At 46.4% G+C, this 20,887-nt stretch overlaps 1 protein-coding gene and 1 non-coding gene across 2 annotated transcripts in view; one reads left to right on the forward strand and one right to left on the reverse strand.

Annotated features, from left to right (window-relative positions):
• The first annotated feature begins 3,312 nt into the window (after positions 1-3,312).
• Wwc2 (WW and C2 domain containing 2) overlaps positions 3,313-20,887 on the forward strand; it is a 175,493-nt gene continuing 157,918 nt past the window's right edge. Inside the window, exon 1 of the mRNA XM_085680296.2 lies at positions 3,313-3,753. Within this exon, the coding sequence (XP_085536422.2) occupies positions 3,623-3,753 (131 nt within the window). The 5' untranslated portion in view covers positions 3,313-3,622. The remainder of the gene's footprint in view (positions 3,754-20,887) is intronic.
• Positions 7,603-7,731, reverse strand: LOC125414039 (small nucleolar RNA SNORA61). The gene has a single exon (XR_007236126.2). It is a non-coding gene; the product is annotated as a small nucleolar RNA SNORA61 (small nucleolar RNA).

Consider the following 20,887-nt stretch of genomic DNA (forward strand, 5'->3'; position numbering starts at 1 on the left):
TTATGTGTTTTCTTATTTGTGTGTGTGTATATATGTGTGTTTACACACACATAAATATCTGTGTATGTACATACATACATACATGCACACACACACATATATATATATACATACATACATACATACACATTCCTGTGTGTGAAAATGGGCACGTGTGTGGAGGTCAGAGGACAACCTCGGGTGTAGGTCTCTGTCTGTCACCTTATTTGAGACAGTTTTTATGCTGTTTTTCCTTCTAGGTAGGCCAGGCTAACTGATCCTCCACTCTCCTCTTAGGAGTGCTGGGATTACAGATGTTCCACCCAGCTCAGCATTTGGCCTTTAAGAAGATTCCGAGTATTCAAACTCTTTTCACATTCGTGCGGAACTTTTACCGACGGAACCATCTCCCCAGCCCTCTTTTAAAGAGTGTGTCATCACATCGGATTTTATACCATGCTGGAGACTGAGCAGAGGGCTTGCTGGCTTAGCACTTTACCACCGGGGCTATATCCCTTTGTGTCTGTGGTTTTTTTATTTGTTTGTTTTTTGTTTTGTTTTGGAGATAGTCTGCTGTAGTCCAAGGTAGTCTTGACTTACTAGGTAGCCAAAGCTGGCCTTCAGCTCCTGGTCCTTCTGTCTCTGCCTCCTAGCTGCTGAAGTTACAGGTATACATTGCCCCTTTCTAGTTTGTGTATTGTACTGCATCTCAACAGACTATCAGCGCTGGTGGATATATAAAACCAGGAGAAAAAGCACGTTTGAGGGCCAGTGAATAGATTCCTTGGTGGTCAGTCGCGGTAATCTGGCATCCCCAATGCTTTCTGCCCACCTTTCCTGGTCCGAGGATCATCTGAAGCTCACAGCAAGTTGAAGTGTGCCGTCGCTAGAAGCGGAGGATCTGTACATTTCGCAGATATGAATGTAAATGAAGTTTCATTGCTTAACCCTTAGGGAGTCTCCAAAGGGATTACATGAACTCAGAACTTGATCCAAAAAAAAGGCCCACGAGCCGCAACCCTCCTTTCTGCCATTCGAGCTGTTTTTGCCCAACGCTTCCTGCACCAATCATCAGAAGTGAGCCTGTTTCTTCTTGCTTCGAAGTTTTGTCTATTTAGCGGTTCTTTTTGAAGTCTGATGATTAATGGGACAATAAATGCCACTGAACGCTGTGAGCCACTTGGCGTCCTCACTGACTCTTTAGAAACTGAGTAATATTTAGCCGAGAGCTTCCCTAACTTAGTTATACGGAGGACTCCTGCGTGGAATTCACCCCAGCAAGCAGACTCAACAACTGTCACCCCAATAGGAACTACTTTACCTTGGAGTTCTAAAGTGTTGACATGCTAGGCCAATAAATATTTCCAAATTCTTTAGGGGAAGGGAGAAACTCACTAAGCAAGACTCAAAGTAGGATGGCTGGTTTTAGTTGCTGATTACAGTTCGGCCGTGTGAACGGGCCAGTCAGTGTAGACCCTCACACACCACTAGGGTAAGAGGTTGATTTTAGCACCCTTGCTACCCACCAGGATGCGTCAGGCCTCTGAGGACTAGAACTGTGACTGGCCATCTCCGGATTAATGGGCTGAGGCAGAACACAGGTTAGGGAGTGGATACTTCCCTCAAAACACAAAGTCCAGCTTCCAGAGGCCTTGGCCTTAGGGGAAGACCTAGAAAGATGAAGTGAGCGGTTTCTCTTGGGGACCTCTGTTTCTTTCTGGTTGTCCTTCCCCCTAGTACTCCTGGCTTTCTTGTTTCTGGGGGATTTCAGATTTCTTCTGGTGCACAAACTGCTTCTTTCTGATTCCTAAGATTTCCCCCATCCCAAGTCTAGGCCCTTACTGTCTAGATCTATGCTCAACTTCTTCAGCAAATGCCGCGACACAGAAAATGTCCTGGCTGATGCAAGGTCTTGACAGAATGAGATGTTACATTAGCAGGTTATTACATTGTTGTTATATTAGCAGGTAGGGTTAAGGGAATTCACACTAAGATAGGAATGACTGAGCTCCGGGGCCTTTCTTCCTAAGGTGCTGCCTTAGGAAGATTTCAAAAGAATCTGCTCAGAGACCCGGCAGAATAATAACAAGGGTGGCAGGACACAGCAGGCTTTAAAGGTTTGGGGGCAGAAAGTCTCCCTCCCAGACTGAAGGACAAGGGACATTGCGAGCTCAGTGTCTTGACTTTGCCAGGGCTTTGTCTCCTTAGGAGTCTGATGTCCGGCTCCCACTCAGTGAGGAACAGCACTTAGTAGCTAAATAAATAAATGCTTGTGAGAGAATATCTACATCTCATACCAGATAGACCCTTAATGAAGGCAACTGTGGCCTCTGAACCCTGCCTAGGGATTCCTGCGGGGTGATCGTCAACACCTCCTGGGCCACATCTGGGATTGAGGGGGGGACTTCCCGGGACATACAGCTGGAAGAAGAGACTAGAATATTGGACGCGGCCATGTCCCTTGGACTTAGAGCCAGCTGAGAACGCCAGATGCAGAAGGCCCTGACCCTGCTGGTGCAGCGCCCCGACGCGGCGGGGAGGCGCGCGTGATTCGGATCCCCAGGGCCCGCGTGTGGCGAGTGGCTGCGACAGCGGCCGGGGTGGCCCTGTCGCTCCTTAGGATCAGGCCGGAGTTTCCCCGTGGGCCATTAAGGAGGACGTGTCGCGGCGCTCACGGATCAGGGACCCGCCTTTACTTTGCTCCCCGAGGCCCGCGAGGTCCCTGGTGAGGTCATCGAAGGCCAGACTCCCAGCAGAGGGCTCGGTGGGCGCCGCGGCCCCGGACACGCCCCGGACACACTCCCAGGGCTTTTTGCACACTTCCCCACCGCCGGGAACCGCCAAGGCACGGGTGGGGGAGTTTCTGTGCCCTCGCTGTTTGTTGGGATTTCTTCCCAGGACAGCATTCCCCACCCTTTCCTCTCGAAAGTCTTGCGGTTTCCCTAGAAGACGGAAGGAGGTCGAGAAGCTTGCAGACTTTTCTTTTGCCATCTTTCTCGTCCCGAAACTCGAAATCCCCAAAGGGTCTGGCCGAAAGGAGAGATAACTCGGGGTGGAGAGCAGGGAGAGAGCTGTGCATTCCTTCGCCCTCCCGCCTCCCACCTGGTCTCGCCGCTCCCCTCCCCTCCCCTCCCCCAAGCGCCCTGCAGCCCCGCGACCCGCCGCGGCCACCCCGGCAGCTGCAGGGTTAAGCTCAGGAATGTGGCGGCGAGGAATGTGCATGCAGATGAGGCGAGCGCGGGGCGGGCCGGAGGCGGGGCGTATGCTAATCGCACGCAAATGAGGAGGCCAGTCGCCGCCGGGCCGTTGCACCGCGGAGCTTCCCGGATCCGAGCCCAGACGGCGTCGGCCGGGGCAGCCTGGGCGCCGCGACCCTCGGCGGCCACAGGGGGACGGGGAGGAGGAGGAAGAGGCGGAGGCAGCGGCGGCAAGAAGGAGGAGGAGGAGGGCTCGCTCGCCTGTTCCGAAGCAGACATGGTGGACTGATCCCCGGCAGAGCTGAGAGCAGGGATTCCCGAGGCTTCCCCGCGCGTGGCCCGCTGCGCGTCCCGCGCCTCGCACGCCCTTCGCCGGTGCCCGCCTTCCCGCCGCGCCCAGCGCCCGGTCCCTATGGAGGCGCCGCTCGCCGGCGAGGCCGCCGACCATGCCTAGGAGGGCCGGGAGCGGGCAGCTGCCGCTACCCCGGGGCTGGGAGGAGGCCAGGGACTACGACGGCAAGGTCTTCTACATCGATCACAACACCAGGAGGACCAGCTGGATCGACCCCCGGGACAGGTGGGAAGCCGGGCCCCGGCCGGGCGCGGGGACCCGCCTCGGAAGTGCGGCGGCGGCTGTTGTCTGGGAGACCTGGCGGGCGCGGGGGGCGTGGGGCGTCGCCGGCCCTGCACCCCTGAGGTCCCTGGGGTAGGCGCGGGACCGCCGGCCTAAGCGTGGCTGTGTCTATCTGCCCGCCAGGCGCCCCTTCTTGGGCTCCATTGCCCACTGCCTTCCCCACGCCCCTCCGGGACTTGTAGACACTCCCTGCCCCCAAGGGAAGGGCTGGATTGGTGCTGTGGGCTGACACCCGAAGTCCAGTTAACCGGCTCAGGGTGGGGGATTCTTGAGTCTTCTTAAGACCTCCCGTGCGCTTTAAAGTTGATCAGATGGGGAGGCAGAGGGCACCTTTCGACCTCTGCAAGGCACTCTGGGCTCGGGGCCTCCCGCAGGCCTAAGTGCGCGCTGAGCAACTAGCATCTGGGCCACCTGTGGCATCTCTCCAGCCATCCTTGGCTCCTGAGCTTTGACCGCAAACTTTTGCGAGGGCGCACCCCCATCCATGCCCTAGGTCCGGAACATGAAGAGGGGCCCCACTCCTGGCTAGACCTTCGTAGCTTTGCCCCTCGGATTTTAAGAACATTGTTTGGGAGTTTTGCTTTTTACTGTTATTCCTCACCCCATAGCTTGGTCAGATTTCCTTGTTGAAGTGGAATGAACACTGACTGGGACAGAACCTTGGCTAAGGGGAGCCCAGACTTGAGCTTAGCTTGATTGTGCACAGGTCTCTCAATTTGCAAGCGTTTTGTTCCTACCTGGAGATCTGAAGCAGACAGACTTGAAGTTTTGTGGAACCTCCCAAAATGTTATGCCCCAACTTGTATTTTATTTTGAGGAGCGTTTCTTAGAATTAAAGGTGTTAGAAGGCCATTAGGAGGGCGCAGTATGGTGTCACACATCTGTATAAACTCAGCACGTGTGAGGTAGGAGGAGGAGGATCCTGAGTTCAAGATCAGTCTGAGTTATGGGAGACCCTGTCTCAGAGAAAGAAAATTACTAAGGAACACTATTACTTGTAAATTTGAAAACTCTATTCCTTTTTGATTTATTTTATATTTCCAGACCCTCATACTGTATGTAGCTCAGGCTGGCTGACTTGGAACTCATTATGTTACAGACTGCTTCCAAACTCACAGCAATCCCCCTGCCTCAGCCTCCTCGATGCCGGAATTACAGGCGCCGGCCACCATGCCAGGTTAGTTCCTCGTTGTAAATTTAATATAGCCTCAGGGATGCCCCTGTCATTTGAAGTTTTATCATTTCTGAAAAGTCTTACTGGCTTTTTATGCAGTGTGGTCCAAGGGCGGGGGTTGTAAAGCCTTTTCAGGTGCTTTTCTGTTAAACAGCCCTCCCGGCTTAGTTTGAACCGGAAATGCTTTTCTACTTGATGCTCCCAATCGCTCTTTTCCTAGGACCATTGTATTTAAAAGCTATTAAAGAGCCGTTATAAGAAAGTCCCGGACAGCATAAATTTATGGAACAATCCTTGTTAAATTATCCATGAAGATGTGGGTTTAGATTTCCCTCCTGCTGGGAAAGACACCTGTGCCCAGACCCCATCTCCCCATAGCCCCACGGGCCTTTGCTGGCCTGATGAAATCCGTCACTCCCCGCATAGAAGTTGCCGTAAACCTCAGACCCCAAGCCTGTTACTTCTGCTGTTGCACTTTGAAACTACTTAACAGATAGTAAACGTCGGTGCCGATGCTGTGCACACAGCAGCGGTTTGGGAGGCAGCTGTATAAATATTTGACTTTTACAGTTGTGCGTGCGGCCGCTCTCTCCGCTCTCGGATACTCGGAGTTTCAGGTTAACTGCAGCCGACGCTGCAGCACGTGCTTGTACTTTCTAGGCATTTTACACCCGCTGCTGCCTCAGCTCACAGATGTCTCGTTACTGCCCCTCGTCTTCTAAAGAGGATTCTAAGAATGTGCAGCGGCTGGGTGAAGAGAGTGGAAAGCGAAGTTTTATGGCTGGGCTTCTCCATATCACGGCTTCTTCCGCAGGCCAGACGCGCTTACGTTCAGCTGGAATGGATTGTCACTCTCTGGGAATGCTGTTTTTAGGAAAGGGGGACCCAAGTACTATGCTGGCCATGAACAGTTGTGACTAAGTTGACTTCTCTTTTCCCGTTTTTCTCGCAGCTGTTAGGCCTTTAATTACTTGGAGATACACATTTGAATTACTTGGAGTATTTCTAGATTTTGGTATGAGAACTTTACAAGATGTTCTGTGACATGAGCCGCGGTGACATGTTCTCTTTTCGTGTAACTAAACAGTAGGAAGCAGCGAGTCTTCCTACTTAGTGTTAGAACTGATTAGAGTAGATACTTGGAGTCATCACTGACCCTTGTTAATTTTGCTATACAGCAAACATGGAAAGAGAGATGTCACCCAGGCCAGTAGGGAATTCGTGGATTCTTCTGCATGATCAGATTACAAATCCTGAAAGGAAAAAGAAAAATGACTTGAGATACCATGGATTCTTGGTGGTTCGGGATCTTTCAAGTCACGTAATTAAAGTGGTTGCACTGATTTTTGTCATCAGTTATTGTTATTTTTATTCCGTTAATCGTGAGGATTTTGCTCTTGATAGTTCATCAGAATTCATTTAGTATTTCTGGTTGGATGGAGATTTGTGCTGAGTGAATGGGAGGAGGCTGGGGGATTTCACAGCAACTTAGATTCATTCAAGGAGTACTGGAGCTAAAACATGGGACCCTGTCTTGGGGTACTTTAAGGCTTTGGAGCTTGGTCACATGATACAGACATGCATCCCACATGATCTTGGGATGGACTAGACCTCTTACCACTCTGTCATGTACTAAGTTGATCTGAGGTTCTGCGTGGACTCTAAAATGGGAATATCACATCCTCATAGGGATGTTTTCTGGCTCATGATTAGAATCTAGCCAAATAGTATTAGTGTCTGTCCCATGAGTGTGTAGTACCCTTGGAAGCCAGAAGAGGGCACTGGGGTCTCCTGGGGTTGGAGCTGCAGATGCTTGAGAGCTGCTATGTGGGTGCTGGGCATTGAACCCTGCCTAGGCTCTCTCGAAGAGCAGCCAGTGCACCTAACTGTTAGCCATCTCTCCAGCCCTCTGCTAACACCTTAACTCAGGGAAACCCTGATAACAGTAGAGACCACATCACATTTACGAGGCTCTGTGGAGGTGATGTCATTTTATTCTCCACATCATCACATCTCTGAGGTAGGGTTTTCTTACCTCACAGTGATGAATGAGGAACCGGAATCAGAGAAACTACTGGTCAAGTGTGGAGTCAGGGTCTGGTACTAGACAATGTCACGCTCTAGAGCAGGGGTTCTCAACCTTCCTAATGCTGTGATCCTTTAATACAGGTTCTCCCAACCATAAAATGATTTTCATTGCTTTTCATAACTTTAAATTTTCTTTTCTCTTCTTCTTCTTCTTCTTCTTCTTCTTCTTCTTCTTCTTCTTCTTCTTCTTCTTCTTCTTCTTCTGTTTTACTTTTCAAAAGTCCTTATTGAACCAATTACACGTTAAATCCCAAAGCATTTTATGTCTTTTGGTTTTTCAAGACAGGGTCTCTCTTTGTAGCCTTTACTGTCTCAGTGTGCGCCATCACTGCTGGCTAAATCAGAAAGTTTTAGTAAAAGCTTCCTCTTGCTTCCGGGGAAGTCCTCTTGTTTGGAGATCACAAATGATGGCCCCTTCACTGATTACATGGCTCTAAAAACAATAAATCATTAGAGAAACCCAAGCACAGTGCTCCAACTGCCCAGAGGCTTATGTAATTCTCAGGCTAGCCCATTTTACAAGAGCCAAGGCATGTATGAATCTGACCCAGTGCTCTATAGCGGACTACGATGCCATGAGGCCAGCTTCGGTCTGCTCTTCCTCCTTTACGACCACCAAGACCAGAACCAAGATCCAATGGGAAAAGGAACCGGAGGGTAAACTTTACATTTTCTACTCTTACGAATTGTAATGTAAATACTTGTATTTTCAGATGGTCTTAGGTGAACCCCTGTGAAAGGGGTCAAGACCCACAGGTTAAGAACCACTGCTCTCAAGCTTGTACCCAGTTACTTGGCTTCCTGGAGGCTTTGCTTCCTAAGAATGTTGTTTTGTGGGTTCTCTCTCGTGGTCCCCTCTTATTTGCTCACCATGAACAGTCTTTGACCACACCAGTTGGTATTTATGGTCGACCATCGATCACGGCCAAATGGGCCGGTGTTTTAAAGCACTGCCTTCAACACAGGAGAAGCAATGGGAAGGACTCGTGGCCTCTTGAGTAGAGGGCCGAGTGAGCAGGCATTAGGAGTTTGCCTTCTCATCCTCGTGCTGGACACTAGCCAGAAATACAATAATTTTGTCCAGCGAAGCTTACAGGTTGCCACACAAAGCAATTTTAATGTTAAGACCGATGGACCCTACCCTGTAACTTTTGCCTAGGGTTAGATTTAGAGCGACTTGTAGTTTCGAAGTGAAGAGAGGCTTGCATGGTGGTGCGTGAATGGAGGAGGAAGGAGCGCTCTGAGCGTGTTGCTGACATCAGAGCAGCCTGTGTCTTTCCAGTCTCAGGTGGCACATGCTTAGGATCCCAGAACTCTTTGAATCTCCGTTCCTTTCGAATCAGAGCAAGTAAATGGACTGACCCACTGCTAACTTGTAAATTTCTCCAGTTTTAATTCCTCATTACTGCCTTGTGTGTCCTTTGTGTGTGGTAGATGTGAACTGGATGTTGCTCAGGTCAGTTAACTGAAGGCTAAGATCAATGAATGTAATTCGAGCCTCTCTCCTATTTTGGTTTCTTATCAGGCTTTCAAAAAAATTATACCCTGAGCTACCAACAACCAGAGACAATCAATTTTCCAGTTGGATTAGAAATAACGAGAGAAGTGAGCTGCTGCATTTCGAAGAATAATATAAAGATGTGAATTACTTACAAGAGCAGAAAACCCACCGTCAGCTCCAGTGCTCTTAATCGTGCTGGGTCTTGTCCCTTCCCAGCAGGCTCAGCGCCTGGATGCCAAGTGATGCTGAGAGTTAGCTGAGTGATTATGATGTTTGAAGTTGTGGCGGGGTTGTGAAAAGCTTTTGGTTTTTAATCACTTGAGGAAGTGTTAAACCAAACTATGATGTCTCCTACGATTGCCCACAGAAGTGTTTCTAGGTCTCAGCAGTTTGCTAATGTGCTTGCCAGAGTGAGCAGTAGTTGCTTGGCATATTTGAATGACTAAGGTTTCTTCTGTGACTTTAATGGTCTGCAGTTTACAGTTTAATTCTGCTGTAAGATTCAGGACAATAGTTGGTTTTTCAAAAAAGACTGGTATTTATAAACACGTTATTTGTTTTGAGCTGCAGATTGCTAAGCTGTCAGCTCCAGCCAGCCACGGTGACATGTGGTATTTAAAGTTAATGAGAGGAGGCCTGGTACACTGGAAAGGGTGGAAGCTGCCTGCAGGCCTTGCTCTGCCTTGTAAGTGCCGCTTTCTTCCTTTTCTTGGTAAAATCCTATAGAAAACGAGGCTTTCTGCATAGGGGTGTGACCACTTCATCTTGCTGATGTGGGAGTTGGTGATCCTGTGCATCAGTCACCTCATATGTTGGCTTGAAACCAACAGTTGTCCTGGGAGGGTGAAGTAGAGATTATTTTTATGGTATTCAGGTAGCTCAGCCAAGGTTTAGTTTGGTAAGTTACCAAATACTAGACACCTATCAGATATATTTTATTATTATTACCACTGCTATTAATGTGTTTATTTTGGAGACAGTCTCCAGTCTAGGTTGACATTCAGCTTTCTGTGTAGTTGAGGATGATCTTAAACCTCTGAGGGTCCTGCTTCCATTTCCAAGTCAGAAGAAGAAGATGATGATGATTGTGTGTATGTGTGTGTGTGTGTGTGTGTGGTGTGCATGTATGTATGTGTTTAGTTGTGAGTGAACTTGTACGTTTATCTGCATGCGTGTGAAGAACTAGAGTTGATGTTGAATATCTACCTCCCTTGCTTTTTGTTTTACATGTTGAGGTAGGGTCTCACTGAACCCAGAATTTAGCAACTTCAGGTAGCCTAGCTAGCAACTCAACCCTTGGGAATCCTGAAGAAGTAGGCTCTAATGCCAGTGAAGGAATGAACTTGCCAGGAAGAATGAGGGCAAGCAGGTCAAGAATGGGCATGTCTGTCTTCCCTGTCCTTTATATAGGCTGCCATCAAAAGGTGTGGGTCTAGATTTAAGGGGAACTTTCCACTTGAAAAGATTTGGGTTTAGGGTGGGACTTCTCATCTCAAATGATTCGATCAAGAAAAAAAAAATCCTTCACTGGTGTACCCGGCTGTGTTGGGTTTTAGTTAATTCCAGATGTAATCAAGTGGACAACCGAGAATAGCCACCATACCCTGTTTCTGCTTCCCCGAGTCCTCGGATTCTGGGTGGTCTCCATGTCTACCTGCTTTCATGTGGGCTCTGGAAATCCAGCCTCTGGTCCACACACATCTACACGACAAGTGCTTTTCACCCTCTGAACTATCTCCCAAGCCCCTTTTATTTTCAGAGAGACTTTGAATTGTAATCTGTAACACACCACACACATGCACACACACTTACACACATGTGTGCACACACACACTCATGCACACGCACACACAGTCTTAGATACCCCTGTCCTAGTGTGGAAGTTGGAGGACAATGTTTGTAAGTTGGTTCTCTTCTTTCATTGTAGGAATGTACAATGATTATCAGGCTTGATTCTGTAGCATCTCATTGGATTTTATTTCTGAGACAGAACTCCTGTTGCTCATGGCTGCTTAGACCTCTGGGTTTTGCTGCTTCTCCTTCCCTAGTGCTGATAGTGCAGGTCCACACCACATTTCCTGGCCTTAGAAAACTTGTAAAAAGAATTGTGCGTAGGAATATGGGGGGAAAATGTAGGGCGAATTCTAATTGGTCTTAATAATAAAAACCTGGAACCAGGTATGGGGTAAATGCTGAAAGATCAGAGAGACAAAGGAACAAGCTATAGCCAACTCTTATGTTGGTTACTTCTCAGCCATAAAGGGGCCAAGTCCAAAAGGTTGTACCTGATTCTCTTTCTATTCTAACTTACATTACCAAAACTATCTTTTAATGTCTCTCAACCTTATATACCACACACCTCTTTAGTGACTTTCTTTTCTGAATCTGGTAACAAGGAAAACTATAACTCTAACTCCATCAGAGACCCGAGAAGGAAATAATACTACCTGAGTAAGCAGGGAGTGCAAGGAAGCAACTTCCAGAAAGTGTGAGATATGACAGAAGCAACTGGCTGCCTGAACAGTCACCCAAGGTTCCTCTGCAATGTTGGAGCATCCGTCTTTGGCCCACAGGCCTAGCATGTCTGACAGTCTTTTCTGTGAATCTGGATGTTCTGAAGGACCGTCCTACCTTGTCTTGACAAAATTTGGCAGTCACTTTCTTTTGTGCCCTGCTTGTCCAATTTGGACAAGCATACTGTCAGCAGTTGAAGAAAGGGCACTTTTTGCCACAATGAAAGTAAATTCCCTATGGAATTTCTTCGATGCCCATCATCTTCTCTGAAGTGGATTGGTGCTGCCAGGAGCAGATATGTCTCATTGTCATAAAAAAATAAAAGAACCTATTTTATTAAAGCGTCTTAAATGCCATCTTCTATAGATCTCTGAAGTGTTTGAAGACAATCTAAAATATGTCTGTTTGACCTCAAAATCATACGAATATGACTACCAGTTTGATTGTAATGGCTAACTACTAACTTGCATTTCTTTATATTCTAATTAGTTGATGATAGTAACTTTCAAGGACTAGAAATGTGCATTGCATTGTTAGATGAGCTGTATAGGTACAATACTTTGAACAAGATTAGAAATGTATGTACAGTATGGTAACAAAATTAATCTCAAATTTGTATCAATATACAAAGATTCATATCAATGTGAAATATTTAAAACAGTTGCTTTTTAAAAGTAGATAGAATAATCTATACTTTATAATCCTACTATATCTATATTCTCCTTTTTTCTTTTCAAAACAAGAACTCTGAATTGAATCTCCTTTGCTCAACCTTTTTTCCTGACCATTACAACAACTTATAACCAACCACTCTAAACAATGACACATATTCATAACCCATTGAATGACCAAAAACCACTCACCCCACCTCTTGGTAATGTGAGGATTGTGTAGTTAAATTTATTTTCTGCTATCTGGGGTGATGACATCTTTGGGGGATCCTGAAAAGAAAAATTTGGGTTAATTGTCAAGTCGTGGGAGAGTTAGCTGTATCATTTGTTGTCCAGGTTCTGTGTAATGGGAAAGTGCAGGGCTTGTCTCAGGTCCTGGCTAGAGTAGTCTGTGAGGCAGGGGCATTTCAACTAGCCTCCTCAAGATTGTCCTGAGTAGTTTTTACTCCAAAGCCCATCTTTAGATGATATTTGTCAACTTTGTGGTGTTATCATAGTCCTGGTGGAATTGTAGTTGTGGGGACCCATCCTCCTTCTGGAGACAGCAAAGGTCACTGTTAGGCATAGTCTTGGTTCACTGCAGAAAACTTAAACATTCTAAATGTCATATGTAACAGATCTCAAGAGGTTAAAAAAAATACACGGTTGTGTAATGCAGAGTAACAAAAACTCAATTCTTAGATACATGATAGAGACTTAAACCTGAAGTCATGTACAGGAAGATAGATGAAGCCTTTTTCTAGAATTAGTTAGTACTCTATGTGACTATTAATATAACAAAAATTTAATATATATTATTACATATTATTAATATATTAATCTTATAAATTTTGAGATGATGCTTATACCTTAAGAAAAGCTGTTAAAAAATCAAAATAAAAACAAAAAATTATGAGATTAGTGGCAATAAAATAGTCCCTTAATTTTGGTTTTTCTCCTATCCCATATCAGGTGGCTCTTCTGACATCAAACGGAAATTTTGGATTTTACTTTAACAAATATGCTTAGATTTAGAGACAGAGAGAGCCACACTCCAACTCCAACAGCAACTTTAAGTTTTAATTGAATTGGGACTACAAAAGACCATTTGCATTATATGTCTGTAGAGAAAAGTAGAAATAAACATTTGGGAAGATTTATGCAGTTTTATCCTGTTGAGACATGATACACTTGTAGGTCAATTTACTTTTCCTTGGGGCATTTTTTTCTGGATAGTTTATCCTTTTTCTTCAGATGCCTTATTTGTCCAGATTCTTTAGCTGGATGCCTTTATTCTCCTGAATAAGACAAAAAGAAAACCCCCACCCCAACCTTAATTTTGGGGAGGTTCCCTTTGGGAAGTTATATCTGATCAAATGAGAAGCTTTTGAGACAGGGTTTCTCTGTAACTTTGGAGCCTGTCCTGGAACTAGCTCTTGTAGACCAAGCTGGCCTCGAATTCACGAAGATCTGCCTGCCTCTGCCTCCCAAGTGCTGGGATTAAAGACGTGCGCTACCAACGCCCAGCTAGAGAAGCATTTGATAATCGTATAAGTTAGTTCAGATTGAATGGTCACACTGGACTTGTTCAAATCTAACCGTTATCAGTTTCAATGGTTTCTCCTGAAATTTTTGTTTTATTTTGTATAGCTGTTCTATCATCCAGAACAGTGTGATTTCTTACAGTAGACATTGGGTTCTTTAATTGCTCTGGGAAAGAGTTTCCTACAGAATGTCAGGAAAAAACTGTACTGAATTTGGTGGTAGGGGGGGCTATGAGAGGCCCTTCAAGGTATTCCCCCTCACATGGCAAAGGGTCACCTTGACTATCCGTTGTTGATCTATATTCATTAGTCCAATGCCTGCTTTTGCCATATATAATCCAGAAGGGAGGGGTGTTCTGTTTGGATTATGCTTAGAAAAAGCGTTGTTTCTAAGAATGCACTGTTTACAGTCCTTATTTAGGTGACCTTGTTTACAGCAATTGAAACACTTGACCTTTTTTTTTTTAGATTTATTTATTTATTGTACAGTATACTGTCTGCATGTATGCCTGCAGGCCAGAAGAGGGCACCAGATTTTATTACAGATGGTTGTGAGTCACCATGTGGTTGCTGGGAATTGAACTCAGGACTTCTGGAAGAACAATCAGTGCTCTTAACCTCTGAGCCATCTCTCCAGCCCCAACACTTGACCTTTTGATTTTCCTTCAAACCCCTGGAAATCACCTCTCCTATCCAAGCATCAATCATGGTTATGAGAGTTGGTATTGAGTATCTCAGATCCAAGGGTGCTTATCTTGTCTTTAATAGCCTAATTACCTTTTTGCATTGTGCATTAGAATTTTCAAAAGTGAGAGATTCAGTTACTATTGTCTAACTTCTGGATTTGGTATCATTCTATTTACTGCTGAAGTCAATCTTTGTAAGAAATCAGTGAAGGTTTCCTTTGGTCCCTCTATAACTTTAGTAAATGACTCAATTTTCTTTCCTACTTTTTCAGTTCTGTCTCAAGCATTCAAAGCTGCTATACAGCATAAAGTCAGGGTGTGTTCATCATATAGAGATTGCATTTGCATATTAGCATACTCTCCCTCTCTAAGAAGTTGTTCTTGGGAGATTTTCATACTTCTAGCCCTACTTTATTGTTCAATGTCTTAGTCTTTCTCTCTCTCTCTCTCTCTCTCTCTCTCTCTCTCTCTCTCTCTCTCATCTTTCTGCCAGGTCTTCCATTGTAATTGAGGACCAGACTCCAAGACTCCTGTAACTAAGTCTATTCAGTTTGAAGGACAATTCTATTACAAGTTGACCATGAATTTAACATCTGCTTTGTAAAAGGTGAATGCATGCCTTATGAGACTATCACTTCCTTGAATCTCCTTAAATCTTAACATTTCCACAGGAGTCCATTCAGTTCTTGTGTAGCCTTGGGATATTTATAATATGGCAATTCCTATGAGGTTACTGGATAAATTAAAGTTGGTTGTTTGAAAACCTTAGACTGATTCACTCTAACCTTATACTGCAAGACTGAGATTGGTTCCACTTTAAATTCCTCTGTCTGGTTCTGAATATCTCTAGGATCTGTTTTAATAAGTTTCTCTAAGCCCTGTACCTTGACACTCTTATCAGCCAGCTTTTTAAACGATAAACCAAGAGTTATCAAGCCAACAATAAAGATTGTCAAAATAATAATTAATGTTATGTCAATCCCAGTTAAGTTGATTATCCCTCCATTTAATTAGTTCCAAATTTAAACTATGCATTGTGTAATCATACAGAGACCTAAGTCTCTTCATTACAATAGTGTTTCCCATTTTTTAACATGGGAAAAAGACTCTCTCTTTTAACTAATTTCTCCCTTTAAGAATTCCGAATTTTCTCACAAAATCTGCCGACAATGATGGTGAAATGTGAGGCTGTAGTGTGTCTGAGCAGTGAACACAGGCAATAAACAGCCTGGCTGAAACTCTAGCTATTAGCATGTAGCTGTGAGCTGAGTGTGTGGTAGTTACAATAACAGCAGAAGCCTGAGTGGGTGTCAGGGCGGCTGCTCTTGTGACTGCAGCTGCCTCATGTGGCGACAGTTTGAGGAGGCGTTTTTGGGGGATGCCCACAACCCTAGGGGAGAGGGAGCTGTCTGTCTGTGCAGAAGAAGCAGGTGTAGTGGGAGTGTGTGGCCGGAGCTGCCTGAAGTCAGAGCCAGCAGTATGGGCGGGTAAGTCTGGCTGTTGCATTTGGAACCCAGGTACCTCTGGAGTTTGGGGCCTGTGGAGTCTGCTGCAAAGAGGCTGTAAGAAAAAAAAAATCGCAAACTCTCAGAGGCTTAGGGAAAAAGAGAGAAAAACCTAGCTAGCAAGGTGGTGACTCCAGCAGGAGCTCCCCCCCCCCCCCCCCCCCCCCCCCCCCCCGTGTGAGACTTCAGCGTGAGCCAGTGACTGCAAAGCTGCAGGGCAAGTGGCTTTTTTGTGAATTCATGCCCTAAAGTTGGGCGCCAAGTGTAGTGCAAATTCTAAATGGTCTTAATAACAAAAACCTGGAACTAGATATCAGGGTAATCAATGTGAGCACCCGTGGTAAATGCTGAGCTACAGAGAGTCGAGCTGTGGATTCCTGGTTGAAATTCTGCCTAGCTAATAGACCATAAAATGTGGTTTTTGTTTGTTTGTTTTTGCATTTTATTGATGTTTCTATGTTCTTTAAGAAGGCTGTTTTATTAAGTGGCAGTGACCCTCAATAAAATTTAAAACACGGTAGGCAACTTTTACTGCAGATTTGAAGGGCACACAGTTTCATTTAGTGTAAAGCTTTAACCCTGTGGTTTCCTCTGCGCATGGATAAAAGTTTGTTTTTTTTTGAACTTGTGAGGAGAATGGTTGTGCGGACTCCGTTGTCCCCCTCCTGCCCCAGGTGAGGTTTTGGGTGGTCAATAATCCTGGCCCAATTGCATGTTTTCCTTTGTCCTGATTATCAGGGAATTTGAATTTGGTTGAATCAGATCTTATGGTTACTTTCCTTTTCGCTCCCCTCATTTCTGCTGAGTGGTGGAATTTCTGATATTTCTCTTAAGACAGTAAAAATGTGAACTGGAGTTTGACTTGGCAGAATGTTTAGTGCCCGGGTTTGCTATGGATACCCAGAGCCAGTGTGGGTGTCTGCCTCCGGCCTTGTCTGCGCTCTGATGGGATGCCTGTAGAATGCGCGTAGATGCATTCTTGATGGGTTTCCTCGTGTCTCGTATGTAACGAGCACACCTGCATGTCTGCATCACTAATGATTTCGTAAAATTCATTCGTGCCCATGAAGACAGAGACCTGTTTTGTGTGTGTTCTCCCCCCCCCCCCCCCCCCCCCCCCCCCCCCGCTGCGATGAGCTGTCCCCAGGGTACAGCGCTGCGGAGCTCTGCACCCGTAACAGTGAGACACAGCATTTCACAGCGCTGCGGAGCTCTGCACCCGTAACAGTGAGACACAAGCATTTCACAGCGCTGCGGAGCTCTGCACCCGTAACAGTGAGACATAAGCATTTCACAGCGCTGCGGAGCTCTGCACCATAACAGTGAGACACAAGCATTTCACAGCGCTGCGGAGCTCTGCACCCATAACAGTGAGACACAAGCATTTCACAGCGCTGCGGAGCTCTGCACCCATAACAGTGAGACACAAGCATTTCACAGCGCTGCGGAGCTCTGCACCCATAACAGTGAGACACAAGCATTTCACAGCGCTGCGGAGCTCTGCACCATAACAGTGAGACACAAGCATTTCACAGCGCTGCGGAGCTCTGCACCCATAACAGTGAGACACAAGCATTTCACAGCGCTGCGGAGCTCTGCACCCATAACAGTGAGACACAAGCATTTCACAGCGCTGCGGAGCTCTGCACCATAACAGTGAGACACAAGCATTTCACAGCGCTGCGGAGCTCTGCACCATAACAGTGAGACACAAGCATTTCACAGCGCTGCGGAGCTCTGCACCCATAACAGTGAGACACAAGCATTTCACAGCGCTGCGGAGCTCTGCACCCATAACAGTGAGACACAAGCATTTCACAGCGCTGCGGAGCTCTGCACCCATAACAGTGAGACACAAGCATTTCACAGCGCTGCGGAGCTCTGCACCATAACAGTGAGACACAAGCATTTCACAGCGCTGCGGAGCTCTGCACCCATAACAGTGAGACACAAGCATTTCACAGCGCTGCGGAGCTCTGCACCCATAACAGTGAGACACAAGCATTTCACAGCGCTGCGGAGCTCTGCACCATAACAGTGAGACACAAGCATTTCACAGCGCTGCGGAGCTCTGCACCATAACAGTGAGACACAAGCATTTCACAGCGCTGCGGAGCTCTGCACCCATAACAGTGAGACACAAGCATTTCACAGCGCTGCGGAGCTCTGCACCATAACAGTGAGACACAAGCATTTCACAGCGCTGCGGAGCTCTGCACCATAACAGTGAGACACAAGCATTTCAAGGCCTTTCCTAGAGTTTTTCAAGGTGCGACCATTTGTCCCTCGTTAGTAAGCTGGCCTGACCCCGCGGTCAGTCGCGCACATGAACTCATCAAACGTATTGAAAGCGCTATGCAGGTACATCGGTCATGAGGACACAGCACTGAACAAAATAAATAAGGTCCTATTTTCATAGATTTTTTATATTCTAGTTTGGGGAGGGCAGAGAAATTAATTTTCTTCATTCTTCACCTTTATTGTTCTTTAAAAAGAATATGATGATGGGATGCCCCGGGCGGCTCGCAGAGCAGCCGCTAGTCCGACAAGGATGGCTGTGGGTCCCTGCGAGATCTCCAGGGTGGCAGCGCCATGCGGCCGGGGGAGTCAGGCGGGCGGTCACGGCAGATAAAAGGCTCACAGGGCATAGTATTATTTAAAGAAGAGGGAGACATTTATTGCTTAAAGAAGAGGAAAACAGAGAGACATAAGAAAAACATAGAGAGAAACAAAGACACATGTACACAGAACAGGAGACAAACATAAGAGAGAGAAAGATGGCGATGGAGGGGGGAGGTCAGAAGTGGCTGGGGAGTGGGTGTGGCTAGCTCTTAAAGTGATCACAAAGGAATAACAACCTTGACCATGGTGAAGTGACAGCAGAGTCATTAGACGCTGCGTTGAGTTGGGAAGTCCTTCGTGTTTTGAGAATCTACATTTAATTAAGATCTTCCATCCACTTGGAGATCTTGGGAGACACTAAATCGTGAAGGCCTAAGAAAAGGCCAGGGAGCTCCAGGCCAGGGCTTGAGGGTATGAGAGCCTCTAGGTGAGTGTGGCTGTTTACCTCGGAACTCAGGAAATGAAACTGGACAGTTGATGTTGGGGTTTCCCTAGCCACAGTTTAAGTGTGCAATAGCCCTGTGTGCAGATCGAGAACGTTTCTTCTGGTGTAGGAGGCCCTACTACACTGCTGCCTTCTCTCAAACAGATGTAGCAGTTGATGTATTAGAGGAGCTGGAGGCCTGAGGCATGTTCTAGTGTCTTTGTGTTTTGAAACTGTTCTAGGCAAGATGGCTTAATTTTTTTCATTGTCGCCCATCTTATCCTCACTGACAGCTGCTGTGCTTTAGATGACAGTGATGTACTGAACTTTCCACATGCTATCCCATGCTGTGTGAGGGCAGCGCTCTGTCTTGTTCGTGTTGATTTTAGTGTCCTCCTGCAAACAAACTCGTCCTTTACTGGACACATGAAACCTTTGCTAGGCCCATTATCACCCTCTTCTGTGGTTTAAATGAGCTTTGAATTTGTCCTCTATAGATGCAGGGGATGTCTTAGGTCTTTGGGGGCTTATCTGCAGAAAGGATCAGAGTTCTCTTATGAGGGAACCAGCTTGTCCACACTCCTGCTGTGTGGCTTCCTGCACTGTGATACCACCCACCACAAGGTCTTCACCAGAGCTGAGTACAAGTTGCCTTGACCTTAAACCTCAAGACCTTTTTAAAATAAGGTTAGAGCCAGTTTTGAGTATTTTCATATTAATAAAAGTGAGTTAAGGCCCTGGCGGTGGTGATGCACGCCTTTAATTCCAGCACTTGGGAGGCAGAGGCAGGTAGATCTCTTTGAGTCTGAGGGCAACTTGGTCTACAAAATGAGTTCCAGGACAGCTAGGATACAGAGACGCCATGTCTGGAAAAAGATTTTTTTTTTTTTAAAGCAAGTTAATACACCCCCGGTTTAGGAACTCAACGTTTACAAGATTAAGTGCTTGTCCTGAGGACACAAAGCTTCGAAAGGGTGGCAGAACTAGGTTTGTGTGTTTGACTTCAGGGCCCTGCTTTAGCCACATGCTGTCTACGGAGTTACTCCTTGTATGGCCTTTGTCCTCCTGTCTGGGACTTGGGTGTCGTAGCTACTTTTGAGGACTTAATCTAAATTTCATCGTGCAACACGTCTCCCAGCGTAGCTGTCCATTATCTCGCAGGACTTTAATTGTTCCACTTGATTCTAGCTTCCGTAATGTGTGCCGTGTTTGCCTCCTCCAGCTAAACCACTGCCGTCTCTGAGTTTGTTCTGTAATCTTCCCAGGTGAGTGGATAGGTACCACTTAGTGAAATCCTGCACAGCGTCATCTATTTATACCCCTCAGGACCCATAGCAAGAGACCCTGCGCGGACTAGTTGCCCAAAAGCAGCTTAATTTGGGTCTGTCGCTTCTGCCTGTTCCAGTGTTTTAGCTTCTTGCAGAGGCTGAGATCTGACGAGCCCTAAATCCTCTTTATCCCTGTCACCTGCTTCTAAAGCCCCTTTGCCCTTGGATGGTGGCCTCCTCCTGCCTGGGCTCAGTAACCACTTTCCACCACCCACACCCTCCAAGCCGTGCCCTCCCTGCTGTGAGGGAGCCGACCTTTCTCTGATAAAGCCAAGGCTGCCTCCAGGTCCTTCCTTCCTGTGCAGCTCTTTTCATCAGTGGCAAACCTGATGTGATCCACTGTGTGAGCGAGCCTGGGTCCCACTCCAGATGGATGAATTACAGACCTTGATTGGAATTCCTCTCCACCCTGACCCTTGTAATTGGTCCTAAATCTTGGGTGGGGTGAGGTAGGTCATGCCAGTATATTGTTAATGTCAGCCATATTAGTGTATGCTTTAATTGTCTTAGATTTGGCTCCACAGTCAAGAGCCAGTATAGATTACAGATGGCAGAAGCTCAGGGTGTCCCCTGTTCTACTTATTTGCCTCACCTGGCAAGGACCCCCTTAGAAGGGTGACTGAAGAGAGAGCGCTCAGTTTGTGCACTTCTTCCTGCTACAAATCGTGTCTGTACTTCCTCGGTGTCTGTGGTAACTGAGCAGCATCCCACGTGTCTGCTTCTCTTGGGCGTCCAGCATTCCTCGCGCTTCTACCATCTCCTTCCTCAGAGAGTCAAGTTTGTGAACTCTTAATGAAACGCTTTGATTATGCATGCAAAAATCTTTTGTCCCTGTGTTGCTATGAACAACAGTTGGAAAAGTTAACCTTCCATCTCAAAGGAGTTGGAGACAAATATATGAATTTGAGCAGGTTCTTCAGATAGTCCTCATCCAGAGTAGTGTGTGTTCCCTATGACATCAACTACCACTTGACCATAATTATGGTGAAGTCAACGCAAACAGTCCGGGACACAGCGCTGGAACATTCCTAAAATACTATT

The sequence above is a fragment of the Myodes glareolus genome, chromosome 23, assembly GCF_982192425.1.
Source record: "Myodes glareolus chromosome 23, mMyoGla1.1, whole genome shotgun sequence".
In the NCBI taxonomy this organism is placed as follows: Eukaryota; Metazoa; Chordata; class Mammalia; order Rodentia; family Cricetidae; genus Myodes; species Myodes glareolus.